Genomic DNA, 27,462 nt, shown 5'->3' with positions numbered 1-27,462 from the left:
GCGTATGTGAAAGCGAACTTGAACCTGTAGTGTCTGGTCTATCAGTAACTTGTGTCCGGTCATGGTGAAGCAAATTATCCGACTTCGTAACGAACTTCATAGATGGCTAGCAGCCCATGGATGTGATCAGACGTGTACTTCCAGAATGACGTATTTGTAAAAGAAGAAATTCAGTCGCGCAGAGCACAGTCAACTGCATTGCTCGGTATTGCAGGCAGGTGAGTGCTGGAGATGCTGCGAGGCTGCGCCGCCGACAAGCCAATCAAGTGGCACTGAACTCCGAACGGGCCTTCAAATCTCCGACGACCCTTCCACTTTCGACTCATCGCAGCAACCCCACGTTCGTAACTGGAGTATTGTAGCAATTAACTTTCTATCACAACCGCAAAAATGCCTGGAACACGGGGCCCTGTGCCCGTACCGCTCGAGACTAAAGGCCAAAATCTCACACAAGAAATTCTCGATCTCTTAGACACCAAGGAGCCCCTCCAGAGCAATGAAGACTTCCCCGCGATATCGCAAGCCGAAATCAAGGCTGCGCTGGACAGGCTAGCGAGCCGCTCCATGGTCCAATACAAATCACTGGACTCGGAAAAGGTCATTCTCACACCGGAGTCGGAAGGCATAGTAGCGGATGGCAGTCACGAATTCAGAGTCTGGCAGTATGTCAAGGAGAAGGAAAGAGTCCCAATCGCAGACCTACCTGTATGCATGCTATCATGGATCAATTTGAGAATGAACGACTGATACAACGCATAGAACGTCTTCGGAAAGGAGGTTGCGAGTGTAGGACAGGGCAATGGATTCAAGAACAAGTGGATAAAGAAGGACGGGAGCGACATCATCCTCCTCCAGACCGAAGAGCCGAAAGATCTCAACCGCGAACTCCTTCAAGGCATTAAAGACACTCAATCCCTCGACGACGCCAAACTCCTCGCTCAGCTGAAGAAGAAGAAGCTCGTCACCGTTACGAAAGTCATCACATACACTATCACAAAGGGGCCCAAGTACGCGAAGGAAATACCAGTAGAACATACAGACTTGACTGTCGAACTGCTCACGAATGACGCGTGGAAGACCGCCAACTTCAAGCCCTACAACTTCGCTGCGCTCGGCGCAAACCAAGATTCTGGCGCATTACATCCCCTGAACAAGGTCAGGCAAGAGTTCAGGAATATCTTCTTCTCACAAGGCTTCGTCGAGATGCCTACAGGACAGTACGTATAGGCCCAGATGTGATACTCGTATGCGACTCACACTATCTAGCTACGTCGACACCGGTTTCTGGAACTTCGACGCGCTCTTCGTACCACAGCAACATCCCGCCCGCGACATGCAAGATACCTTCTTCGTTTCATATCCACCAAAAGCCGATAAGCCGCGGTTAGACCCTGCGAACGAAGCGACGATGGACCGCATGGAGGCTGGGTCAAAACGTCTCTTCTCCACACCCGAGAGCGAGAAGAAGGAAAAGAAGCCCAGAGACTTTGAGAAGTACTGGCAAGACGTCAAGAAGGTCCATCAAGAGGGCGCTTTCGGCTCAATAGGATGTTCGTGGCTTCTTAGTCCCCTGATCAATATGTACCTTCACTAATACTGTACAGACCGATACCCATGGGAAGAGGATGAATCTCTCCGCCTCGTCCTGCGCACCCACACCACCGCAGTCTCAACATGGGCTCTCCACCGCCTCGCCGAAGACCCACGCCCCGCCCGCTACTTCTCCATCGACCGCGTCTTCCGTAACGAAACCGTCGACGCAACCCATCTCGCCGAGTTCCACCAGATCGAAGGTGTCATCGCAGACTTCGGCCTCACACTAGGCGGTCTCATGCGCTTCCTAGAAGACTTTTTCGCCAACATGGGCCTGACAAACCTCCGCTTCAAACCTGCTTTCAACCCTTACACCGAGCCCAGTATGGAGATCTTCGGCTTCCACGTCGGTCTCGACAAGTGGATCGAGATTGGCAACAGTGGCATGTTCAGGCCAGAGATGCTGGAGCCCATGGGTCTGCCCAAGGATATGCGCGTCTACGGATTCGGACTCAGTTTGGAGAGGCCGACGATGATGAAGTATGGGGTTTCGAATATCAGGGAGCTGTTGGGTCACAAGGTGGATCTGAGCTGGATTCGGGAACAGCCAGCTGTGCGCTTTGACAAGGAGTAGGGTGGTGGACAAAAATAAAGTAGACGATGCGCATGACTGTAACGATAGAACGTACTCTGTGCAAATGATATCCAAATCAAGACCAAAATGGCTTTTGAGAGATGAGTTCGTTGTTACTACTTTGCGCAGTCTCCACTATCTTCCGTGCCACCTTCTTCGGTGATTGACCAGATGACAACACCTCGACGCTGGGAAGTTTGATCTTTCAAGAAGCATCTGCGTCATGCTGCGCTGACCTGTCACCATAGCTTCTGCCTGTGTGAGCCTCGCGCTTCTTCTGCGCATGGATACTGATCCTCTTGGTATCTTCTGTGTTTCGTTCTCCTCTCATTTCAGTCCAACTCACTCCCAATCCAATACCTCACTCCTTCTCCAAACTACTCTTAACATCCTCCTCAACCATCTTGTTCCTCGCGCCCTTATATATCCAACTCTCCTCCAGCTTATCACCACCCCACTTGTTCTTCGCCCAGATCAACCCATCTTGACCTAGCCCAAACCCAGCCCCGACAAGTAGACCCAAGCGAATCGTCCTCGCAGCTGTCGAAACAGGAAATTGATGCCATGCACTCCACAGTCCACCCGTAACCATGCCCGCCAACCCACTCGAAATGAAATCCCTACTCCCCGCTATCCCCTTATTTATCCTGCGCATGTCCAATTCATCCACACCCTCCATCTCCTCCATCGTACGTCCCGCGCTCCATGTACCCCGGAACACATCTAGACTCTCTTCCACGATGAAGAATACCGATGACCATGCTGCAATATATGCGCCTTTTCTTAATCCCTCAACGATGCCATAGCGCCATTTGTAGTAGTTCTTCGACTTGTGGTACAGGTACCAGCCGGGATTCGAAATCGGCAGGCGGTGCGCGTTCTCGGCGCGGAAGCGCAGGGAGGCCATGTGGCCGGCGTTTAGGGAGCCGAGCGTGAAGCCGGAGAGGAAGGAGAGCGAGGTGGTGAGGAGGAGGCGCCGGTCGAAGGGCATGCCTAGGCGGGGTGCGTAGGGGAGGGGTTGTGTAGGCCGTTGGGGTGGTGTCGCGAGCATTTCTGGGGGTGGCATCGTGGATGGTGTGGGCGCAGTTGTCGCCATTGTTGAATTGTGGTGCCCTTGGGCGCGATCTTAAGTCGTGGTCTCCCTGAGAAGGTAATCGTTGGGTGAGGTTTGCGACGGGTGCGGAGGTGGTGCGGAGATGCCTCGAGTCCGGTTTCGTCAGCCTTCCAAGCGCGCGCTGGATTTGCGGATGATACACTAGACACACTTTATTGAATGCGCTTAAGAAGAACCAGAAAGCAAGTGAGTCTCGTGGTATACGAGCTGGAATAGAAATATGGTGAGGTGAAGGTCGAGGAAGCTCGTGAGCTCGACTCGCCAAGATTTCTAGCAAGGGTTCAGGTCGCGCCTTCCTCCCCGCGAACCCCTCCATCAATTAGCAACAACGCGTCTCTTTCTCTCGAACACTACAGCGTCACTCGCCAATACCTGCATATTCCCATCAAGCGCGTATAATACACGTCGAACGACTATACCCTATCCTACTCCACCTCCATATCACGATGGCGACACCTTCACCACAGACCTGGACGCTTCGTCTCAAGGCGCACAAGACCACCGTCATCCTACACGTCGATCCTCTACACACTTTCGACACGATCAAGACATACCTGTACGACGCTCTACAAGAAACCGACTTCAAGAACCCCGAAACCGGCGAGTCAATACCACTACCTCCATCCGCGTCAGACATCCAGCTCGGTCGGCCAGTAAACATTAACGACGCAAACGAGGGTTTCGAATTAGGAGAATGGGAATATAACATTGGCGAAGAGGAAGAGGAGGGCGGCAAGGGTAAAGGCAAAGCGAAAGCCAGTGGGAGCGCCAATGGTGGAGCGAAAGCAGGCACAGCGAACGTCAAGCAATGTCCCAAGGGCGCTGGGCTGAAGGATGGCGCTGTCTTGGCGTTCCGGTGGCATGGTGACGGCAACTGGGATGGTGACGATGAGATTGACATTGATGAGGGAAGACCTGGAAAGGCTGGAGATATGTGGGGTGTCAAGCTGGCGAGCTTCGAAGATGCGTACGGTGTTGAGAATGAGATGGATGTGGGTGGTAGACCGGAATTTGAAGGATGATCGGACATGCATGTGCAACAGAAATGCGCACCCTTGAGACCATTATGCGAAGTAAGGGAAACTGTCGCAATATGGACAATTCCAGCTTGCGCATACATACATGATAACGCTCGCTATATGCTGTAAGCCGGTCTGTGTTATATCGAATCAAAGCATCGCTGACGTCTGTGCAGTGATCTCATGGGATCGTAGAGCCCATCATGGCCACCTTCAGCCTCGTAGACACCGGTCAGGTTTTGGCCAGCATAGCCCCTCACCCCTGCTTGGCGGTCCGTCCCTTGCAACGATGCGCCTACTCTTTTTTGCAACACTTCCTTTCCTCTTTCTACCTGATCACAGCTCATTCCGTCGTCCTTTGCCAGTATGGGCACCGCAATACACCTCACACCAGCACCAGAGTATGACGCCGTCTTCAGACATCAGCCACTTGATCACTCTGAGCCCTCGATCCGACTTATTCACATCCTTCCCGCCCTTTCGCACGATGGACGAGTTCAATGTTCCATTATACATGCCAATGTTCAGGCCGCATATATCTGCCTCTCTTACCGTTGGGGCGATCCCGATCCGTCGCATGACATTCTGATGGACGGCAAGTCGTTCTCAGTCCGCCAAAATCTCTTCGCTTTCCTGAGTGCTGCACGCGAAAGAGTGGCATCTGGTACCACTGCTGCTGATATCGGGCCATACTGGATAGATGCCGTGTGTATCGACCAGTCCAATGTTCTCGAGCTCAATCACCAGGTTCGCCAAATGGGGATGATCTATACAAATGCTTTAGAGACCATAATGTGGCCTGGTTCAATGCCGCCGGAACTCCTCCCCTTTGTGTCACTTTTCTTGAGGGGCGGCGGTGATACCATTGGCAAGTTCAGAGCCGCCTACTTGTGTCGCGACGACTTTGCCGAATTCATCCTACACAACAAGTATTGGACTCGTGCATGGATCGTGCAAGAAGTGATGCTTGCCCGACGAGTGATAATATGGATAGGCGCGGCATCTATCGACCTCAAGAGCATGGAACATATGTTAGCCACAGTGAGCATACGATACGAATCATATCCCCACTTTGCTCGGCTCCTCGACGCGCACATTCGGCGGGGACAGTTCCAGGACAAGTCTTTGGTCCATCTATTGGACCACTATCGGCAGAAGCAGTGTTGGGATTCCCGCGATCGTGTTTACTCACTTCTTTCTCTGGCTAGCTGCAATGGCAGCAACCTGGAAGTCGATTACCACATCTCAAAAGTTGAATTGGCAGCAGAGGTATTGCAAAGATGTGAGGGTACACTATGTATCTGCACAGCCATACTAGTTGTACAGACCCTCGAGTTGGGGGCCGCAGACTCTCTTGGATCGCAGCCTTGTTTTCGCTCATCACCATGTCTGGAGTTCTGCGTAATCCTCACGGAGCCGATCAAGCCTCTCAAGCCCTTCAAGCTATTCCAGAATCTCGGAATGCAAGACCAACCCGTATCCCCAGGCTTCACTTTCCTGGACACCTGCGATGCTGCGCATCTATACTACTCCAAACTTATGTTTAGTCTGAACGCTGTCTCAAGAGGGCAGGGACTATGTTGCGACAATACGGGCCTTTCAGAACAAACAGTGTTACAAGAACATGGTGTTGAGTTCAACTCAGTCGAGGGGTTGGAACACGTTTATGTTGTGCGAGTACCACTTCTCCTCCTTGCGATTCTGATGGATAAGCCTCTGAAAATTTGTGAACAAGCAAAAAGGCAAGTGTGTAAGAGAAAGGGGCTACCCGTTGGTTTTCCGCGAATATTAGCTTCTCGTCCTTCCATGCCACAGCTACAGACAATCCACCCATCACTTCTGAGGACAGGGAAGCCAGAACACCTCTTCGAAAAGGAGGACCATACAAAATGGAAGCGGGAAAAGGTACTCCCAAAACGAGAGAGCTGGCACCCTCCTAGACGACTGAGAGCACGCGCTTCAGACGGCATCCAGAAGAGACGTCGTCAAGCAAAAAGCATAGCGACCACGAGGGGGTTTGAGACGATGCATTTGAAGCATAAGGCACATGTACACAACACCAAAGAGCGGATCAGGCTCTTGACAGGCTTCCAGGAAACGATGCTAAAGAACGGAAAATGGAGGGTTCTGTAAGGAGAGTCTGCTGACGGAAAGCCATCGACCCATGTTCCTACCTTGCGGCAACAGACTTTCGTGGTTCGCGATCGTATGCCAAGCAATCTCTACCGAACCTTGCATTAATATGTCAGTCCTGCAATTCGTTAGCTTCACCGTCTAAAATTTGATTCCCCGCATCCCAGCTTGCATCAAACATGCTGTTTAACTTAAGGTGCGGGCCGAGAAGCGTTCTGAAGTCCCCATGATCATTCTGTTACACTAGTTATCGTAACTACCTAGGTAGGCTAGCATGTTTCCTGTCATCCCGACAGCGAGCCAATAGCGAAGTTGACGATTTCGAGGACTACGATGGATACGGCAAACGACCGAAGCGCTTTACATCGTTCAGTAATAGTTTGTGTAAGAGACGGACGCACTATGGTAGTTGGTGCCCGGAGCGAGTTGATGCAGCTAACGGGGTAATGTTCCACGAATCTGGGGTACGGTACTTGGGGGCTACATGGGTATGAGCCGGACGTGCTAATGCTTTGCGGCTCGCGAAACTCGTGGGAGCAATTAAGCGGACACAATTATTTCTCTTGGGGCCTGTCCATGTGGTCAGTTCAGCGGTCCAGGGTTACTACATGCCGACTTCGACCCAATGAGGTTTGATAGAAGCCGACAACCATGTGTATACGGGGACTACCTGCAACCGAGAACAAGAGATCGTCGTGCCTGTTGAAGCCACCAAAGATCCGCTGATCATGGGATGGTGGAAGAAGAACATGTATATAGCCAGCAAAGACGTACTTCATAATGCTATTCACTAGGTCAGTCAATCGCTTCAGAGTCGATCTCTTCCACTTCTTTTCTCCCCAAGATCTTTTGAGAGGACAAATTCATCGACCATGTTCTCCAAGATTGCATCTCTTCTCGCTCTTGTGGCCAGTGCCAACGCACATGGCTATCTCTCTTCCCCTATGAGCAGGACTGGTTTGAATGCTCAAGTAAGTAATGACGTCCATTCGGAGACATCGGAGATATATCTCGAGCCGTTGCTAACGTCTTCTAGTCTGGCGCTGATACATGCCCGGAATGTACCATCCTCGAACCTGTTACAGCATGGCCTGACCTTGACGCCGCAGCGGTGGGTCGCTCAGGTCCTTGCGGATACAACGCCCGCGTGTCCGTCGATTACAATCAGCCCGGTCCTCGCTGGGGTTCGCAACCCGTCATCACCTACAAGTCCGGTGATGTCGTCGATGTACAATGGTGCCTCGATGCCAATGGTGACCATGGTGGCATGTTCAGCTACCGCATCTGCCAGAATCAGGCTCTCGTCGACAAATTTCTGACACCGGGTTATCTTCCTACGGAAGCGGAGAAGCAGGCTGCTGAAGACTGCTTCGAGGCTGGTGAGCTGAAGTGCACTGATGTTGCTGGGCAGACGTGCGGTTACAACTCTGACTGTCAAGAGGGTCAGCCTTGCTGGAGGAACGACTGGTTCACATGTGAGTATATCTCAATGTTCGGGATAGTAACGCAGTACTGACGCTAAGTAGGCGGTGGCTTCAATGATGGCTCAAAATGCAGGAGCGTCGACAACGCACCACTCAATTCGTGCTACACCAGCATCGCAGGCGGATACACAGTCAGCTCGAAGATCAAGATCCCCAACTACTCAAGCAACCACACGCTGCTGTCGTTCAAGTGGAACTCGTTCCAAACACCGCAGGTCTACCTGACTTGCGCAGACATCAAGATTACTGGCAGTGGCTCGGGCGGCTCAACCCCACCAGCTTCGAGCAAGGCTCCCGCGTCTTCAACGAAGGCGACTTCAACCTCGACGGCGGCACCTACTGGCTGCGCATCGCCTGTAACCACAGTAGCTGTGACGTTCAACTCGAAGACCACAACATCGTTCGGCCAGACTGTCAAGATCGTTGGTTCGATTGCCCAGCTCGGCAGCTGGAACGCAGCGTCTGCGCCTGCGCTATCTGCGAGCCAATACACCACCGCAAACCCGCTTTGGTCGACAAAAATCAACCTTCCGGCTGGTGTCAGCTTCGAATACAAGTTCATCAAGGTCGAGAGCAGTGGTACGGTGACCTACGAGTCAGGTGCTAACCGCGTGTATACCGTGCCGAAGGGGTGTTCGAGCGCGGCCACCGTTGCTAGCACGTGGAAGTAGGGCCGCAGGTTCCGGAGAGAAAACGAATGTTGTATGCTTTCTTGGTCGTATTAGAACGGCATTGAATGTGTTGGTTGTTCAATGTAGCAAATAATGCCAAACACTTGCTGCAACCCGTCACGCCCACCGACAGCGCTCGCGATAATTGATGATGTAAAGGCCCCAGAAGGCTTAAAATTTCATTGGAAGAATCCTAGGTTTGGGACGCATAATCTTCGTCGTGAGATGTGAGGATGGTAGGTATTCGCAATGGCTGGCGACTGCCACGCCGTGACGCGACATTCCTGACGCGACAACACTAGACTGAAATTAGGCTAGCGCTTGTTGACACCAGCCATCGACACGAAACCGCTGCCTCCCCTACACTCAAACCCTCGCATTACCCTCAACCTTTGCATTCTACGTATAGCTGCCTTTCGAATCGCGTATTTTGATATCGCAGACACACACCGCGTACATAATTGTCGATCTCAATGAAGACCGAATTTGACAAAATCGCGGAGGATGCTGGGAATGCTGAGCTCGAGGCTTGGGCTGCGAAAGTAAAAGCCGCGAACGAAGAGATTGTCACTTTCGTAGGCCAGAAGCTGAGGACCAATGCTCCGGGAGAATTCGTCCGATACCTTCAAGGTTCATACAATGTCAACCTTGTCATAAGATTCGGCGAAGAAGACATCGTCATCATTCGTTTCCCGAAGCGAGGAATAACTGCTGCTAGATTTCTCGAGGAAAAGGTCAAGAATGAATTCCGGTTTCTAGAGTATCTGGCAGAGAAGACTACACTACCTGTTCCCAAGATACGTGACTGGGGTACAGCTAAGGACAGCCCTTCTCAGCTTAGTCCATACATTATCATGGACTATATCGAGGGCACAGAGCTAGAGACACTCTTGCGGCAGCGTCAAGACGACCAAAAAGAAGCAGAAGTCGATCTTGTATATGAGCAGATAGCCGACTACATGCTGCAGATTTCCCGATTGCACTTTTCGGCAATCGGACCTATCAACAAGGATATATCGGGCGCGTGGACGGTGGGTGACCGTCCTCTCACTACAAACATGAAAAACTTAGCTTCTGTCGTTACAGAATACCCGGTAGATCAGTTTCCTGAAGTCGCGTTCACCAGCACCCAAGCCTTCCTTCATTACCGTGCAGACGAGAACTTGGTCCATCTCCAAGTACAGCGGAACCTTGCACACAGTCATCAGGATGCAGAGAGATGCTTCATTGCACGCCACAAGTTCAAACAGCTGATTGAGCGATATTACCCTACGTCCGAGGCCGATGACGGCCCATTCATACCGTATTGCCATGACTTCCGTCCCAAAAACATGCTCGCCAGATATGAGGACGGATCACTGAAGATCGTGGCGGTTCTAGATTTCGAATTCGTTAACACCATGCCTGCTCAGTTCGCTTATGATCCACCCTGGTGGCTCGCCATGGTCAGTCCTGGCCTTATGCTCGAGCGGTTCAGTATGGAAGACTTCGAAGCCTTATATGTACCACGTTTGGAACACTTCCTCCAAGCCATGGCGAAGGTTGAGGCGGAACAGAAAGCGGGACACCGGAGAGAGATAGTCTCTCTTACTACTCGCATGCGAGACTCTTGGACGTCAAAGAGGTTTTGGTTCAACTATGGTATCAGGAAAGGCTGGGATGTTGACGTGGTGTATTGGAGCGCCCTTCATGAACCGGGAGATGAGAAACTTAGCAATGACTTGGAAAAGGAGATGAGCTCGATTGTTGAAAAGAAAATGGAGCAACTGGCGGCGTACGAAGCCGAGTGTGAGGCGCGCGGAATGTTGTCAAGCAATTGAGCCACAACAACAGTCCGCCGGCTACATTTCTCTTACAACCAAAATCCATGAGCACTTTCAGACTCCACCATCCGTATCTCTGAGATACGACCTTGCATTGCATCACAAACGTAAATACTACGAAGCATTCATTTTCGTATCGAGAAATGCGACGAGAGCGATAAGAAGCGCTCCTGTTCACATTAGCTGTCTTGTACATGAGCGATGCTTACGATGACTTGAACGCACCTGCTGTTACCACATAGCTTCCGATAGTGAAACCAGTCTGCACGCTGGCTTGAACATCTGCCTTGAAATGCACAGCGGCCACAATGGACCAGACGATCGAGATTATCAAACTTAGTGCCGTCGGGAAGATGATTATTATACTGGTGACATGCGGATCCCAGTCTCGCACAATGTTAAGTGCCCGCGCTTGTGTGCCAGAGGCGAGTAAGTTGGTCTGATGCCCACGGGCTGTCAAAACTCCCTCCTTTGAAAGTCTTTCTCGAATCACCGTTCCGGTCAAGCCAGATGCATCTTTAAAAAAGTGAATCTGGCGACTATATGATCCATGTCGACCTAGGTCCAATGGAAGTCCGATGCGATTGCCTACCGTGAAGCCCAGTAGAAGCTACTTATCGACAGCAAAGTTAGCGAAGGGGTAGCAAATTGGGGTGTTCGAAGCTGCATACCTCCACTACCTCGATCTTTTGACTTGATCTTACGCCCAGTAGTTCAAAAAGGCCAAGATTCATCCGGGCTAAGTTGTAGAAAGCACGTAGATGTTCTAGAAGCGCCTTGTCTTCTACGTTTGCAGTGACTTGCAAGCAAGGAACTGTGAGACATTGGCCATTGTCTATGAACATGAACACTTCCCTATCATAACCTGGTTGAGTGCTCCACGCCGCAGTGTAGTCATCAATGAATTCGGTTCCGTCTTTTGCGCACAGAAAGTACATGACCCAAAAGAATCTCCAGGGGGGATTCTGTTGACGGTAAATGATTTCCAAGAAGGATTTCTGGCTTCTATTAGCTTTTACTCATATCCAAGTAATGACGCTTTATTCACAAACCAGATATATCTCGCGTATGATGATGGAGCTGAGGAAGTCTCCTTTACCGAGTCCGCATTTCGCTAAAAGTCGCGATGATAGTCTGATCGGTATCCAAACCCAAATGAACCAACTCGTCATCATCATCAATCCCATCCCGATCTGGAGCAGGACTCGGAGGTAGAACATGAAGCGCCATCTTTTCTGGGGGAATATATTCGCAATGCCTATGCCCTTACCATCATTATGATGAGCAATCAGGGCTTTAGAAACGAACGCCATTGCATCAGGCTAACTTAGGTCAAGTGTGACAGATACATGTGCGGGAGAGCAGAAGGGAAATACCGCCTTTATAGGAGCTTACATGCAGGTGAGCTGCAGCTTGATGCAGCGATGAACATTGAATGAAATCTTCAGCTGAAGCTAAGCATGATGCTCAACTGGGTAATATGTGGCGAAGTGCGCCTTCGGGTGCCATTGAGATGTAACGCTCCCTGAGTTTGGGTGCGCTTCTCCCAGTCACAGCCCCTGCCAGAACGCCATAGCCTTGTGCTGCGGGGAAGTCGCATAGTAAAATACTGCAAACAACTCACCCGCGCTAATCCTTGACCGAGATGCTGTGGTCGCAGCCATGATCCAGCTTGCCTAGCCAGCCAGTCGGCCCCGCTTGCACTCCCCATCCTTTTCGCTTCCCGATGGCTTCCCTCAACAGCATCAAAATGCTGAGCGTACAATAGTAGCGCATTCACAAGGCTAGTCTGGAAGCAATACAGAACAGCCAATCATTGTGACTTTCCTGAAAACAGTAGTAATTGGCGGCTCAATCTGCCTATCTACAGAAGAAGCAGTGCTGTGTTAATCAGTCAGCACTGACATCGCAAGTGCCTACAATAGAAGCGCCATTTATCGTGATTGATTCATCCTTCTTAGCAGAATAGTACCTAGGTATGCGACCTGTCTTCGGAGCTGTCATTGAATTCCACAAATGCCCAACAAAACGCTACCGAACGCCTCGCCATGCCGATATCCCAATAGAAAGACGACTCAAAACTGAGCTGATAATCGTTGCGCGGGTTGATATTTTTGTGTAACCGATTTGCATGTGTCAGACTCACAGCCTTCTTCCCCTGTTGTCTTCACTAGGACTGACAGTCCCACTTCCATTCATCGACCCATAGCCATTCACTCCTTGGCTTCCACTAGCATCTGGCATAAGCGACTCTCTTGCCTCCTCAGCCTCCTCCTCGATATTCTCCCTTTGAATCCTATGGCTCTTCCGCCATACAAACGCCACAAGGGCTAGACCGACGAGCAGCGCCAAGCTAAGCAAGATGACGTTGATAGGCACAGGGTCGTTCTTGAAAGTCTTGTGTGTAGCAGCGTCGAGAGCAGATTGGGAGAAATTGAGGACACCAGCGAGACAGATGATGAGACCGTAGACCTTTCCAAAGGTGGCGAAACCGAAGACTTTGGCGGAGTAGTCGCTGGTAGCAGTGTTAGTAAGTGAGCTTGAGAGCGGAGGATTAGACAACTTACGATACTGCAGTGTAGTACAAGGGTCGGTAAAGCACGAAGAGGACAATGTTCGCGTATGCAGCCCATGTCTCCGGAATCACGCCTAGCACACCAATTGTGGTAGCAACAGTGACGAGTAGCGCCATCGTAAAAGTGGTGCTTGTGTTGTCGAGAAGCAGACCGATGAACGGCACAGACAAAACTCCGCCAACTGGAAGCGCGACATCGAAGAAGTTGTTGATCTCGACTGCTTTCTCGTAGTCATGGAAAAGGTACGTGTACTGCGTTCGGATCGTAGCAACAAAATAGTTGATACGCGTCATTTGTAGCACTGTGAACAGCGTTATGAGGATGAACCAGGGAGTGCGAATCTGCTGGCTGGCGGTGCGACCGTGTAGCGCACCCCATACACCTGAAATGTTCTTCTTCTTGTCTTCCTCTTGCGCCTGCTTCTGGCCGTCTTTCGTGCCAAGCAAAGACGTAATTTCGCTAACAATACTGTCGCGGTGTGCTCGTCGCGCATCTTGGAGGCTTCGAACGGTTGCTGCGTCTTCAATCTCATCATCCGAGTCGTGGATAACTTGCTCTTCCTCCGCGCTAGTAACAAGTTCACCAACTGTCTTGTACGATACCGATGGCATGAAAAGAACCTGAACCGCGAGGATAAATGCCGGAACGATAAGGTAGATGAGGAAGAACTTCTTGATCGAAAAGTTGCCATCGGTGCCTTGGTAGATGAGTCGGTACATCAAGAAGATCGCGCTCGAGGTGTCGAAAGCTCCAGTCAAAAGCGCCAAGATAAGTCCAGAGTATTGCGGAAACGTGTTGCTAAGCTGGAACGACGAGATGAAGATAAATGGTCCACCCAGCGCCATGAACAAGTATCCGGGAATAAACGCGTCGAAAGGCAGTTCCTTTGCGAATGCGAAAAGTAATGCGCCAATCGTTATGGATATCGCACCAGTTATTCCGCATACGCGTGGTCCGAAGCGATCGAGGATTGTACCGACGGGAAGCGCGACGACGTTCGTGGATACAGCGGCGATCGTAAACATGAGGTTGAGCCGGAGCTCCTGTTCGTAGCAGACATGTACATCTTGATCCAGCTCTTCTTTTGTGCAGTAGTCTCTGTAGACGCCTTCCTCGAGTAGTACGGGTTTTATCGCGGCGTAACCGAAGACGACACCGGCGGCGAAGAGGCAGTAGATAACGGCGAAGAAGACCTGGACTACGCGATATTAGCTTGTGTGTGCCCATGTAGCGTTCCACGATACATACGCAGCCTTTTCCACCTAGGTACTTCAAATGCGCCTATGGTTGGCTCTTCGCCTGTTTGCTCCGTCCAGGTGCCGACTGGGTTGAAGCTCATCTTCCGGTGCCTGGAGTCCGGGCTCGCCTCTCTACTCCACGGCTCATGCTCCTCCATCGATGTCACTCGTTGCGTGAGCGACATGCTGGGCTAATATCTCCCCCTTTTCCAGAAAAATAAAATGTGAATAAGTCGTCTCAAGAATATCGCAAAAAGTAACAGTCTTGAGATTCTCGGCTCGCGTTCAAAGATTATCCGGGGATGACGTCGTACCGACGAAGCTCAGGTCCCTCAGAGAAGCAATTGGCCAACCAAACTACCTCAACAAGAACCACGATCTCAAAGTCCGCGGTTGGATATCCCGTGGCACTGGAAAAGATGGGAATCAGGGTTCTATATACACAAGCACGGCGTCGAATGGCGTAAAGCGGGGACTAACTGGCCTGCAGCCGGGTGCATGAAGGCGCTGACAATCCGACGCGCTGGTTCGCGCGTGATCACCAAATGCTCGGCTTTTAGGATTCCATTACGAAGTTCACCACGTGCGAGCCATTTACATGGAGGCTATGCGCTCATTCAGGCGATCTGCATTGGATCTTACGGTCATCATTCACCTTCGCGCACGTCGTGAAGTCGCGATGCTCTGAAGCTCGTTGGTGAGGCTTGCTGCATGCGACAGCCAATGAACGCGCGAGTCAGCCGCGGACAGGGAGCTTTGGTAACCGTGCAGATGGGATGGCATCAAATTTTCCTTTTTACCACCTCCGCCTGTTCGCTGAACGCCGATACACGATGGACGCCTTCTGCGGGCGTTTCCCGATGCAGTAATTTCGAAACTTGTGAGAACGAATGCGATTGCAGAGATTTCTATCGGTTTGCAAGGGGTGGAAGTATGCATCTCCGTCGGAGAAGTCTAGATCTCCATGGTATATACTTGGCTGTCGTTCCCATGTCCCCTGGGGTTTCTAGGATTATGCTTTCAAGATGCACTGGGTTTGGTCTGACGTGATGACTGTCAGACTGGCATGTCCAGGATCGCCTGGGTACGGTTCTCGGTCCCACCGGATATTTTGGATGACCTTCAATCACCGCAATACCGCTGTCGAAGACCTGCCGCCCATTCAAATGGTGGGTGAGAAAGACATACACTGTATGCTGTGACATCAGTGACGTTCTTGGCTCATTTGGCCTTAACTAGGTATGTCATAAATTGATATAGTAAGCTCCCTTCTCGTTCTCCGGCGTACGTTGCGTTCCAAGCGACATGCCAAATTCATCGATTTCGTTTTTTGACACTGTTGGCCCTCGCAAACACCAGTACAACAAGACGACTTTTTGAGTGGCGAGAATATGGCTCAGCAGACAGTGAGAGTCGAATATGTTCGAGAGAAACCTTAGATTGCATCATGATCGTCTAAGCCGACCATGCGACCAATACCCTCTAATGAGTGCAATGCCTCTGTAACTCTCCCATGGGCTTCCAATTCGACCACCATACCATCATCACTTGAGTGCGATACCACTCTGTCCAGCCACAGTACCCTGCCCAAGCTTCTGATCGCCATCCTCATCTTCTTCCTTTTTCACTCCTCCGCCCTTCTTTGACGCCGCGGCATAAGCTTCCGCGTCACAATCAGGGCAAAGTCGCCCTGTGGGTCGAGGTGTGCCATAGAATTTAAAGAATTCTGGCTCCGGCTTACCGAACTCCACTTGTTTATCATCGCAAAGGCCATAATTTCCATACTCCCAGCCATCGGGAACGAGATTGCTACTGTGATTGTTGAATCTGTATTTCGAATATCAACATGGCTCCGTCGGGTGGAACCAAAGGGGTTCAGTTGGGTTGAAGCAAAGCTTTCGAGAGCTTCCAGACACTGGCTGAAAGTTGTTGCAGACGTGGTAATTGCCGATACACATTGTGGGATGTGTTTCAGATCGTGAATCTTGCTCTTGACGTGATGTTTGGGTTTGCCGATTCGTCGTTCGGGCGGAGTTTGTTCTTGTCTTCGAGCGCCTGTGTGAGGCTAAAATATACTGTATCAACTTCAAGGATATGGTAGCTTGTTGATATGAGGAGGAGAGAAGAGAGCTCATCCTCTAGCTTTTATACTTTCAAAAGCTATGATGTATACGAATAACTCTATAGAGCATCTCGTATGTCTGACTCCATCATAACAGCTGGAGATATCGATGAGCCAAGTGCTACGTCGAAGCACTGGCCTGGAGTTCGAGCTGGCTTTCTCTTGCTTGAGCTTTCCATGGACCTCGCATCGCTAGGTTAGTTGAGTACAAGCTTGTGGGCATCGAGCGGGGATGCTTTTCTCCGCAGGGTGGCGTCTACTCAGGAGATTCTACCGAGCAGCGCTATCACACCCACAGAGTAGTCCTTGCGCATGGAAACCACATGATCAAGCACTGCCAAAAGGTGGAGCGTGCGGACGGCAGTGATGTAGGACGTTGGCAACAGTGCGTAAATCGAACAAAGAAATGCGTGTTACATGACGACAGCGATGAGTAACCGACTAGGCTGCCAGTGATGGAAGCAACAGCGCCAGAAATGACTGAGTAGGATAGCACGTTAAGCAAAGATAAGCATGTGATACAAAAGTCAATGTAATTGATTTGATACAGGCGCCTAGGCCCAAAACTATCCATTAGGATTATAGACATTCAATGTCTGAAGAAGAAGACAGAAACAAGATAAGACAACTCCAAACTCCCTCGCAATGCAGACTATTTTTATAGTTTTGACAAAAAGATAAGGAAAGACATGAGTATAGGTGTGATAGAGGGGGTGGAAGACTGGCAGAGAGCGCTCTTGACAGGACATTCCTTTTTTTGCTGAGTCGTCGCGTTTGCTCGACATATTCGATGGTGAGGGTCCTCGCGTTTAGGCGTCCTCGACGGTCTTGGCGGGCTTCTTCATGTTGTTCTTGTACCAGAGAGTGGGGAGAAGAGCGCATGAGACGGTGAAAAGTACGCTGAGTCGTATTAGTAGTGTATCAGGCATGATCTGTCGTGTGAGAACTTACCAGAGAGCAATGGCCATACCCCAGACAGTCTTGGCCTGGAAGCAGTTGCTGCGTGTGACACCGGCCCAGTGGCCCAAGCTGGAGGTGGACTTGTTGAGGTTCTCAACTGTCGCAGTGACAAAGGCGTTGGCGTACTGGGCATCGATCTCTGCGGATGACTTGCCGATGACGTAGCAGTTAAGGAACGACATGGGCTTTCCGAGAGTGACTGCGCAGACGATAAAGGCGATGAGAAGGAGAGAGTCGACACCGGTCATGACGAGGAGGCCGAGGTTGGCTTGCGACCAGTAGTAGCCTACGCTGACCATGATGTAAAGAGCAGCGATGCAAGTCTAGTGATGTTAGAGGTAGTCAGTCATGGCATAGGAAGTTACATACCACGCTCAGTGTGCCGACGAACTCTTTGGGTGGCTCAACACCGGTTGTGACAATCATCTGGATGAAGTTGGAGCAGATGCCAATGACCAAGATCATGCAGATAGCCTGGAGAACACGGGCGCCAAGGAACATCTTGCTCAAAGGCATGGCGTTGTAGCTGGGGACAGGCATATTGGCGGATTGAAGTTGGTTGTCGAAAAGTGAATGAGGCTGAGGATGCGATGTCGAAGTAGACAGACGAGGCGATTAAGGCAGCAAGGAATGGATAGCGGTCTGCACAGCAGAAGAGAGAGTGGTTTTCGTAGAAAGTGAAGAATGAATGAGACCCAGATAGGAAACAAGGAAATAAGGAAACAGAGAAAAAAAGACGAAAAGGAAGTGAGTTGTGATGAGCTGGTTGATGATGTGTGTGATGAGTTACTACGACGTTGCGTCCAGCACATCTTATACAACGAAGAGTTGGTTGCGATCTCAACAACAGATCGCAAAGGGCATAGTCAAGATTGCTGCTATTCTTGCTCATGGTGTGTCTGGACCACAGTCGTTTCATGGCATCTCGAGTAGTCGCTGGAGGAGCCAATGAGAGCGCGAAGCGGCGATATCTCATAAAATGGCCCGAGCTGCCGCACTGATGCACGTAGGCGCTTACAGCATGACGAGCCTGAACGTCAAGTCTGGGGAAGCCATTCAGGTGTGTGGAATCTGCGCGGTACCTGAAGCATGTGGAGCCACAGTTTGACGTCTAGATCGACTGGGTGAGAGGTGTTGTTGCGGGTGTTGTTCAAGCTTCCGCGGTCCCACATCGACCTCCCGCCCTACCTCGCGCGCGGGAGCTATGCTGGGAAAGTGTTGAGGCTCAATCAGATGCGAGGAAGGTGGAAACAATGTTTGAAGGAATGGTTCTGTGCTTTGGTGATGGCGTTGCTGAAGAAACGCGTACGCTGATGAGAGGACAACGCGACGATATGCGTCAATGCTCTGCTGGCGGATTGGTGGTATCTCGTAAGCATTGGTTAGCTGATCTTTACGCGCGATTCAGATGGGTGCCCGCGTCAAGAGCGTTAAGAAATGGAGACTTTGGAAGTGAGGCGTCCAGGCTGAAGAGTTGTGCCGGACGGCTGTTGGATGGTTTAGTACAGCGCTCGCCGTGCCCGTGGTCGAATTACGCGATGCTGCATATGTGCAAGTCGATCAAGACCATCTCATAGTCAGGATTTCGCGAGAAGTCGCGTATGAGCATCGAAGATGGGGGTTGTTCCTCTGATGTTGGAAAGGGAGGATGATAGGAGCTCCCCGCATCCAGCCCGGGTCAGCTCGAATGCGGCAGGTCCAGGCGACACAGCTCCCAGATAGCCAGACGCATACTCGCGGCTCTCACGCGACATGTGACTGATAACCGTTCCCGAGGGCCTTACGGCTTCTTCTGAAGCTTTCTTCTATGGTCATTTTATCTTCTTCCTAATTGCAACCTCAATATGGGTCTCTCGGAGTACAGACAACACAAGGCCGACTGGTGAGTTGCTCCAAGCTTCCAACACCCCACACCTCGGCCAATGCCACAAGCTGACTCTCCACCACCAGCAAGCGCAAGCAGTCGGAACGCGCCTCCAAGATCGCGACACTCCCCACGCCGTATCTGTCCGCTCTATCCTCACAAGATCGCTCCATCCTCGGCAAACCCATCCAGGAGCTCGTCCAAGATGTGCACAAGCAAATCACCAGCCCCGTCGATATCCTGCGCACGTACGGCAAAGTCGCGATAAAGGCGCAGGAGAAGACGAATTGCGTGACGGAGATCCTGTTCCCAGAAGCCGAAGAATGGGCGGAGAAGGAGGTCAATCTGAAGGGGCCGCTTGCCGGTATCCCCGTGTCATTGAAGGACTCAATACAAGTCAAGGGCTTTGACATCTCTGTCGGCTATTCGAGGAACACCGGGAAGCCTGCGACGGAAGATGGAGTCATGGTCAAGATTTTGAAGGATGCGGGTGCCGTGCCTTTCGTCAAGACCAACCTCCCTACCACGCTCCTATCCTTCGAATCCACCAACGACGTCTGGGGCCAGTGCAAGAACCCACACAACGACAAATACTCGCCAGGTGGCTCAACAGGTGGAGAGTCGGCATTGTTAGCCTTCGGTGGTAGTCGCATTGGCATCGGATCAGACGTCGCTGGCTCGGTCCGCGCTCCCGCACACTTCTCCGGCTGCTATTCGATACGATGCTCAACGGGACGATGGCCCAAAGTCGGCATGAACACAAGCATGTCGGGCCAGGAAGCTATACCCTCCGTCTTCAGCCCCATGGCGCGCACATTGAACGACTTGACCTACTTCACGCGAAGCTTCATCCAGATGAAGCCATGGAAATACGACTATACCGTACATCCGCTAGAATGGAGAGAGGATATCGAGACCGAGTTCCGGGAGAAGCCAAAGCTCCGCATAGGCGTCATGCGAACCGATCACGTCGCAGACCCTTCACCAGCATGTGCGCGCGCACTAGACCAAACGGTCGAAGCACTCAAGGCTGAAGGCCACGAAGTCTTCGATGTCGAGCCCCCTTCGCCATACGAAGCTCTAAAGCTCGCATCACAACTTCTTCTCAGTGACGGCGGCAACACATTCATGGGCCATTTCCGTACTGGAGAATGGAATGATCTGGGTGCAGCGCAACTGGTCTACTACATGCGCCTGCCCAAGTTCATCAAGTACGCGCACTACCTGTACGTCAAGTACGTCAAAGGCGACCACATCTGGGCTGGCTTGCTACGCGACTGGCACCCAAAGTCGGCACACGAGTACTGGCAGCTCGCTGGCAAGCGCGAGGCATACAAGCAGAATTTCTACCAATGGTGGTCTGAGGAGGCCAACATGGATGTCATGCTCACTCCACCCAATGCGACTCCTGCGGTACCTCATGGCGGCATGCATGATGCAGTCAGTAGCTGCGGTTACACTTTCATGTTCAATCTGGTAAGTATTCTTCTTTTCCAACACTACAGTTCCCTTGCTAACAAGATCAAGCTCGACTACTCTTCTGGAATCATCCCCGTAACCCACGTCGATCCTGCCAAAGACGCTCTACCATCCGACTTCAACATCAAGAAACTGAACGGGGTCGCACAAGGCGCATACAAACTATACGATGCGGAGAAGATGGCTGGTCTGCCCGTGGCTGTACAAGTCGTCGGAAGGAGACTGGAAGAGGAGAAGGTCCTCGCCATCATGGAGCGAGTGGAAGATGCGTTAGACAGGCATGGCGGACGATACCAGTTGCTGGAAGTGGATTGAGGATGATAACCGAATAAATTCAATCATCACCCAGCCCTGCTAAGCTCAACCTTGTATGCCAACCCGTATGTTGTATACTCCTCCTTCGAGATCGAACACCACACGTCCATCTTCTTCCCAATACTGCTCCTTGTCAAGCACTCCCCCATCAACTACAACCGTCGCGTTCCCACCCAACCCATCTACCGGAAGCCTCACTTCACCATTTGTTCCGACCGGCGTCTCAACCACCACCCCATACCCAACTCCACCCTTCTCCTTCTCCCAACCCACCCTAAACTTCCCCAGCCCCGTCACAAAGCCCGCCTGCGCCCTCATCAGATCCCCAAACCTAGGCTCAACAACCCACTTCCTCCCCGCCGGTTCCACCACCCTCAGTCCAGCCACAAACTCCGTCAGCGCCGATGTAGGCCCCGAACTCCATCCATGAGCATGACTCACATAACTCGGATCATACCCATACCCTCTCTCCTGTCTGTATCCAAAGGTCCCATTCGTCCTATACCCCTCTATAACCGTCGAGCCAGTACCGTTACGGTGATTCGCATACCAGCCCCAGCTTCTGCGGATGAGTTCGAGGGCGCGGGTTGTACCCGTCGCATTAGTGAGAGTGAAGTGGGCTTGGATTTCGAAGCTGGAAATGAAGGGGGATATGTTGCCTGGGAGTTCGGGGGCTTCGGCGCCGATGGGCGTCCAGTTCTTTGTGAGCGCTGTGGAGATGTCTTGGGCGGTTTGGGAGGAGGGTGGAATGAGGTCGAAGAGGATGGCCATGCTGTTTGCGTCTTGGGGGTGGAGGGTGGTCAGGGTGGCGTTATCGCGGAAGGCGCCGTAGGTGGAGTCGAAACAGTGGGTGAGAACGGCTGTTTGAAGGGCGGTGGCGCGCGACGTCCAAGTTGCTGCTGAATTGTTGGAACTGCTGTCGTTGAGCCATGTAGTGAGTTTAGCACCGGTTTGCAGAGTGTGGTACAGAATGACATTTGCTTCCGTATTGTTGAATCCAGTTTGCCAGCGCGCCCAGTCCCTGGTGCCGGTTTGATTGAGGAGACCAGATGTCTCGACTTGCACTTTGGCGTATATGTACTCCATAGCTTTCTGGTACTTGGCCCAATTCCTCTGCACAAAGGCTGCGTCGTCAGTGTATAGCATGTAGTTGTAGGTACCGATCATTGTCCACATATGATATGTATCGCTGTTTTGCTGTAAAAGCGGTGGGCCAGCTTCAGGGAATGAACCATCCGGATTCTGGTAGTCAAACATGACTTGCAGTGCGTTCTTAATGCTGGCGAGATCCCCGGTACTGACAAAGGTGGAGGGAACAGCAATGCCCATGTCGCCTGGCCATACCGCACGATCTCGTTTCGCTCCATCAACGATGATGGTATCGCCTGGACCCAGAGTGCCGTTGTTGGCCCAGCCGTTCGCGAGCATGGGGACCCAACGTCCCGTGTTGGTGGGCACGGCGTTAGTTTGGAGCGTATATGCGCCTGCATACCAAATTCTGTTCAGCAGTTCATCGTTGGAATCGAAAAACCCTTGATAGGCTTCTAGGTTTGACCACGTAGGCTGGAAGCTTATCTCAAGCTGCACGTCCGTGACGTTGACGTAGGTACCGCTTTCCGTGACAAGGAAAGCCGTCATATACCGAAAGCCTCCTCGCATTACTTCATCTGGCATTGTGTATGTCCCTGGACCGGCAGTGCTAATGTTGACATACAACGCACCATCGCGGCCAGCAAACTTCCCGTTCGATGCATCAGACCACTCACCTACCCATGTCGACGCTTCGGAAAACGCGAGGCCGATAGCACCGGTGCCGTTACTAGTGTATGAGATAGAAGCGATGCCACCGACTTCAATACCGAAATCGAAAATGACATTCGTCCCGTTGCCGCGGAGGACGACGAGACGCGGATAGCTTGCTGGATGACGGTCTCGGATGGTAAAAACTGATCTTGGACGGACTGTTCGCGATGACGGAGCGTAGATGTTAGAATTCCAGGGCCCTGTTCTATCAGTAGTGCAAAAGCGAGTACGAATTTGATATAATAGGTACCTTTGAATGCAGCTTCACTCGGTCCGCTACATTCCGTGTCCCGCCAACAGGTTGCAGCAAGAGCATCCAAAGGTAGTGTCGCCAACGCAACAACAGTTCCTAGAAGTATAATCCAACGCATGATTGCATAGACTAGAGTCGTTCTCAAGCCGCAGTAAGTCGTGCCTTTCTATTACATATTCTGGGAAGATTCTCAACACCATTTCGTGTACTATAAAGCGCTCGGCGTGCATTGCGCCGAGCCGCTCAGATGGTTTGCCGGTCCGGGTATAGATGAGGTATACGATCTCCTGGATCTTCGCTGGAATGCGGGGAAACAAGCTACGAGCTAGACGCAGTAAGCTTCGTGGACCTGCGCGCATTCTGTTGGTAAGAAATTTGAGACGGAAAAGCAGTCTAAATTCGCATCAGAAGGTATGGTTGAGCATTGGTGGTTTGGCGATAGTATCGCGCGATGAAAAGATGGGAGCTGGAGTCATGGTGCTATTCCGAGACGGCTTCAACTGATCCTCAGTGTAGTCAAAGTGATTTAGGTGTATACAGATGTCCTTCGCGCTTGGTCGAAATTGAACTTTGTCGTTCCTTCCGTTGCCAGAAGGTCAGCAAGGATGTATTGACGAGGAGGTTGGCCGTGCTGCATCCGACCTGCACAGCTAACCTAAGAAAAAGCCAGGGCATTGTATCGCAGAAGAATAGCTGATTGTGACGCACAATCTGAAAGCATGTTGTGCATGGGTACAAATGATAAGACAGCGCTCTGGTCGCTCAAGCGCGAAACTTACGCGCCTGATCGCGCCAGCCTGGGAATTATCGAGGGAGGCTGTTTCCTTCCATCCACAGCCCGCTAAGCCCTTCGCCATCACCATCAGAACTCAAATTCCAACCAAATCTGACTACGTCACTCTCTACATCATTACATCGGATGCAGTCTCCGGCCAGTGTCAGAGTAGGTAGCTGCCCCGCTTACGTCATTGCGGCTCGCGTTGTTGATCGCAACATGAGTCTCATGCTACCCCTCATGCAGCCCCAAGCGACCACTGCTTCCGGACCATCACTCTTCCTATCTTGGGAAGACGATCCTGAGCCGCATAGTATGGCCCAAGGCCTAGTTGCCGGACTTGTATAGATCCAGAAGTTAAGAGCCGGGACACGTCGACGCGTCAACTCCCGACTGATAAACCGTGGGCGCATATAACGTCATCCCTGATATCATGTACCATGGAGCCGCTAATGCAACAACTCTTTGACAAATACCCGCATCCGGATGCAAAGCACAGCTGCCGATACGCTGGCATTTCCAGACCGCATGAGGGAGGGATCACGCTAAATGGGTGGAGGGGCGGGGAATTCAGTTAAGCAACGAGCGCTGGGTCCAAGGTAGGCTTTATATAAATGTCTACCGCTTCTCGAATACCTTGTTGTCCATCCTCCCTTACATACTCTGATATCTAAACTCAATACGGATAACTAGAGAGACCAATCAGATCATCATGACGGACTTCAAGGGACATTGCCATTGCAAGCAGACAGAGTGGACTGCCACCCTGCAGCAGGATCAGCAGGCACACATCTTATGGTGAGTAGTGTCATTCTGTTCCTATAGCAACAATACTTTGCAAGATCGAACTAACAATCGATCAGCCACTGCAATACTTGCAAAGAGCTGTCCGGCTCCACGTACACGCTCAATCAGATCATCCCCAAGAAAGCACTCAAGATCACCAAGGGCGATGATCTAGGCAAATACACATACAAGGGTGACTCTGGAAAGAGCGTTCATTGCGTATGTCATGCCACCAACATCCATTAATATCAGTAGTAGAGCATCTACTAACAATTCACCAGTTCTACTGCAAGAACTGCACCTCGCACGTGTACCATGAGCAAGAGGCCCTCGGCCCCGACAGCATTGTCTTGAGGACAGGATTGTTGGACGAAGGTGTCAAAAACTTCAAGCCTGGTGCGGAAATCTTTGGCAAGGACCGCTTGTCGTGGGAGAAGGAGGTTGCGCAGACATTCGAGGTTATGCCGCCTTCGTAGATATAAATGTTCGGTAACTTGAATGTACGAATGTTTCATCACTTTCATCAAGGCTTCAGAAATATCGCCACAAATGTAACAAGGTGTCTTTCGCCGTGAGACATGTCATTCTAGATTGGACGCGTATATAGCATTATATCTTATCCCAACTTAGTCAGAAAGCGGCGGGAAACTCCTCAAGAAGTGGCTCGGGCACTCGTAGCCACCCGGGTTGTGGTCCAAGTACAATTGGTGGTACTGCTCCGCATCCCACCATTTCCCTGCAGGTAGGATCTCTGTTGCGACACTTCCCTTCCACCACTGCTTGTTCACCTTGTCGGTAACGTCTCGCGCAATCTTCTCCTGCTCGGCATCGTGGTAAAAGATGGCGGATCGGTACTGGCTACCAACATCTGGACCTTGGCGGTTGGAGGTGGTGGGATCGTGCATTTTGTAGAAGAATTCGAGGAGGGAACGGTAGGTTACTTTTTCGGGGTCGTAGACGACTTGTAGGGCTTCAGCGTCTGGTTTAATAGTCAGCTAATGGCCAGAGATCACGTCACGCCTCGTGGCGCAACAAAAGCGAGGAATACGTACGACCAGTGCGTCCGCTGCATACCGCCCTGTACCCTGGGTTGTCTGTGTCACCACCGATGTATCCAACCCTCGCATCGTACAAGCCCTTTCCCTTGTACTCTCTCCGGTACATGTGCTCGACACCCCAGAAACATCCGGCAGCAACAGTGACGGTTTGCGCGCCCGAAGGCACGTTCATGGGTTGCGCGGGCGCATTCGACATACTGCTGAAGGGGCGAAAGAATTTGGTCAGAAAGGACATGGACAGGTAAGACGTGATGACCAAAATGAAGAGCGTGAGGAGCTTCAGTTTGGTGGTAGTGATGTATGTGTTGTAAGAAGGAGAGGTTTACTTTGCTGGTGACTTATTACGTATCGCAAGTTTGCCGCTTCGATTGGGAAAAGGGCAATGGACCGCGGCGATGATGCCATCATTTGGCGTGACAAATCGAAGGGTCCACGGCCACGCTTCAGCCACATGGGTGGCGGCGGGGTCGCTCCTTTGCGAAGATAGGAACGCCCGACTCGTGCATCTTCCTGATCACATATTCCCACACATTACGGACTTCCTAAACAGCAATGCACGCTCTCTTTGATGCGTCGCAGTGTTGTTTTATCTGACCAGATTCGCGTGCCGCCTTCTGCCCGCCCCGCTACGTGTCTTTACCCGGACAAGTCGCGGCCGATGTTGCTGCAGCCTTTCGGCATCAACACAGGCTCGAATCCTCCAGCACTGCTCTTTGCATGATGTCCTGCTTCTTTGCTACTTGATCCATGGCTGTAGCGTTGCCTGTTCGAAGGACGCGCTCTTGGAAATTTCGGCTATGTCCCAGCGGACCCATCCTACGCTTTCGGGAAAACACTGCGCAGTAGGCTGGAGTGACTCGGGACGTATAAGCGGCGGGACCGGGACGTGGATTCTATTACACTCGCGTTAGTGTCATGGAGAGGTCTCTTCGTTCCCTCTCTTGTAGTACCGGACGCCCCCTCAGCTCATAGTTGCACGTACAGCTTTACGAATGTCGTGTATCAAGCATACACAGTCAGCTTGCTGTTTTCGCACTCAACTGACAGTCCCATAGTCCTACCCTCCAAGTCAGGTCCGGCTGACAGCTTTGGTCGAATCACCCCGACACGATGCGCGTAATTAATTCTCAATCTATTTCGCCTGAAAGCCTTGTACCGGTTACATCCCGCGTTGCTGAACCGGCAGTAGTTGAATCTAGGCTCATACGATGCATCCTTGGTCGTGGCGTCGCTCCGAGTCACCACGTGCGTCGAACAGCTGTTTGATGCATGCACTTGACTAACTCTTCTAAGATTATTTTTAGATGCATCTCTAGACCTCACATCTGCAAGGGCAGCAAATCGCGTTCGCTAAAATTGATCAAGGCAGGGCCTCGAGCACCGATGGAGCGACAAGCTTTAATATAAGGTTAATCTACGCGCCAAGAACTCCTCACTTCTCCAGATCTTTTGAATTGGACGTCCACGATACCCTCGCAGTACTATGCCGCTCGTTCCAGGCAGGGAAACTATTTTCAGTCTTCGCTTCCGCACATGTTCCGCTGCTGCATTACATACAGGATCTGTAGATGAAAGACAATATCCGGATGAGCTTGTTTGCTTCTCGGTCAGCTTCGTGGACTGCCTATACCCAGCATCCAGGCCCGGCGTTTCTATTCTGAGTTCTGCACCCTAGGCAAATACGCTCGACTCATCTCGCTTTCATATCTACATCCACTGGGCTGGCCAAAATCTATGCGAGGAAACGGCTCAAACCCACAGCGACTCGCTTGTGCAAAAAGACTTTGGTACCCTAGCCGTCATCTGATATGAAATGGCCACG

The 27,462-nt window shown here is 51.4% G+C and overlaps 11 protein-coding genes across 11 annotated transcripts; 6 read left to right on the top strand and 5 right to left on the bottom strand.

Annotated features, from left to right (window-relative positions):
- Nucleotides 1–390: 390 nt before the first annotated feature.
- On the top strand, nt 391–2,167 carry J4E86_000659 (uncharacterized protein; the record flags this gene model as incomplete). Its single annotated transcript, XM_051441232.1, has 4 exons — nt 391–705; nt 760–1,217; nt 1,267–1,550; nt 1,605–2,167. The coding sequence occupies 4 exons, from the start codon at nt 391–393 to the stop codon at nt 2,165–2,167; spliced, it is 1,620 nt and encodes a 539-aa protein (XP_051307403.1).
- A 361-nt stretch (nt 2,168–2,528) lies between these two features.
- On the bottom strand, nt 2,529–3,263 carry J4E86_000658 (uncharacterized protein; the record flags this gene model as incomplete). The annotated part of the gene is made up of 1 exon (XM_051441231.1): nt 2,529–3,263. One exon carries the CDS (start codon nt 3,261–3,263, stop codon nt 2,529–2,531), a length of 735 nt encoding a protein of 244 aa, XP_051307402.1.
- A 464-nt stretch (nt 3,264–3,727) lies between these two features.
- J4E86_000657 (uncharacterized protein) lies at nt 3,728–4,303 on the top strand (the record flags this gene model as incomplete). The annotated part of the gene is made up of 1 exon (XM_051441230.1): nt 3,728–4,303. The coding sequence occupies one exon, from the start codon at nt 3,728–3,730 to the stop codon at nt 4,301–4,303; it is 576 nt and encodes a 191-aa protein (XP_051307401.1).
- Nucleotides 4,304–7,305: 3,002 nt separating this feature from the next.
- On the top strand, nt 7,306–8,588 carry J4E86_000656 (uncharacterized protein; the record flags this gene model as incomplete). The annotated part of the gene is made up of 3 exons (XM_051441229.1): nt 7,306–7,404; nt 7,470–7,908; nt 7,960–8,588. 3 exons carry the CDS (start codon nt 7,306–7,308, stop codon nt 8,586–8,588), a joined length of 1,167 nt encoding a protein of 388 aa, XP_051307400.1.
- A 473-nt stretch (nt 8,589–9,061) lies between these two features.
- Nucleotides 9,062–10,408, top strand: J4E86_000655 (uncharacterized protein; the record flags this gene model as incomplete). The annotated part of the gene is made up of 1 exon (XM_051441228.1): nt 9,062–10,408. The coding sequence occupies one exon, from the start codon at nt 9,062–9,064 to the stop codon at nt 10,406–10,408; it is 1,347 nt and encodes a 448-aa protein (XP_051307399.1).
- Nucleotides 10,409–12,553: 2,145 nt separating this feature from the next.
- Nucleotides 12,554–14,410, bottom strand: J4E86_000654 (uncharacterized protein; the record flags this gene model as incomplete). Its single annotated transcript, XM_051441227.1, has 3 exons — nt 12,554–12,926; nt 12,979–14,185; nt 14,236–14,410. The coding sequence occupies 3 exons, from the start codon at nt 14,408–14,410 to the stop codon at nt 12,554–12,556; spliced, it is 1,755 nt and encodes a 584-aa protein (XP_051307398.1).
- Nucleotides 14,411–17,156: 2,746 nt separating this feature from the next.
- Nucleotides 17,157–17,847, bottom strand: J4E86_000653 (uncharacterized protein; the record flags this gene model as incomplete). The annotated part of the gene is made up of 3 exons (XM_051441226.1): nt 17,157–17,247; nt 17,299–17,630; nt 17,677–17,847. The coding sequence occupies 3 exons, from the start codon at nt 17,845–17,847 to the stop codon at nt 17,157–17,159; spliced, it is 594 nt and encodes a 197-aa protein (XP_051307397.1).
- Nucleotides 17,848–19,151: 1,304 nt separating this feature from the next.
- On the top strand, nt 19,152–20,965 carry J4E86_000652 (uncharacterized protein; the record flags this gene model as incomplete). Its single annotated transcript, XM_051441225.1, has 3 exons — nt 19,152–19,189; nt 19,258–20,647; nt 20,699–20,965. The coding sequence occupies 3 exons, from the start codon at nt 19,152–19,154 to the stop codon at nt 20,963–20,965; spliced, it is 1,695 nt and encodes a 564-aa protein (XP_051307396.1).
- Nucleotides 20,966–21,402: 437 nt separating this feature from the next.
- J4E86_000651 (uncharacterized protein) lies at nt 21,403–22,639 on the bottom strand (the record flags this gene model as incomplete). Its single annotated transcript, XM_051441224.1, has 2 exons — nt 21,403–21,436; nt 21,516–22,639. 2 exons carry the CDS (start codon nt 22,637–22,639, stop codon nt 21,403–21,405), a joined length of 1,158 nt encoding a protein of 385 aa, XP_051307395.1.
- Nucleotides 22,640–24,508: 1,869 nt separating this feature from the next.
- J4E86_000650 (uncharacterized protein) lies at nt 24,509–25,058 on the top strand (the record flags this gene model as incomplete). The annotated part of the gene is made up of 3 exons (XM_051441223.1): nt 24,509–24,594; nt 24,660–24,801; nt 24,864–25,058. 3 exons carry the CDS (start codon nt 24,509–24,511, stop codon nt 25,056–25,058), a joined length of 423 nt encoding a protein of 140 aa, XP_051307394.1.
- A 150-nt stretch (nt 25,059–25,208) lies between these two features.
- Nucleotides 25,209–25,836, bottom strand: J4E86_000649 (uncharacterized protein; the record flags this gene model as incomplete). The annotated part of the gene is made up of 2 exons (XM_051441222.1): nt 25,209–25,561; nt 25,635–25,836. The coding sequence occupies 2 exons, from the start codon at nt 25,834–25,836 to the stop codon at nt 25,209–25,211; spliced, it is 555 nt and encodes a 184-aa protein (XP_051307393.1).
- Between the last annotated feature and the right edge of the window lie 1,626 nt (nt 25,837–27,462).

The sequence above is a fragment of the Alternaria arbusti genome (genome assembly GCF_024043155.1).
Source record: "Alternaria arbusti strain BMP 1465 chromosome Unknown scaffold_1, whole genome shotgun sequence".
Lineage (NCBI taxonomy): Eukaryota > Fungi > Ascomycota > Dothideomycetes > Pleosporales > Pleosporaceae > Alternaria > Alternaria arbusti.
Note: the sequence above shows the minus strand (reverse complement) of the source record. Positions and strands in the feature narration are given on the sequence as shown.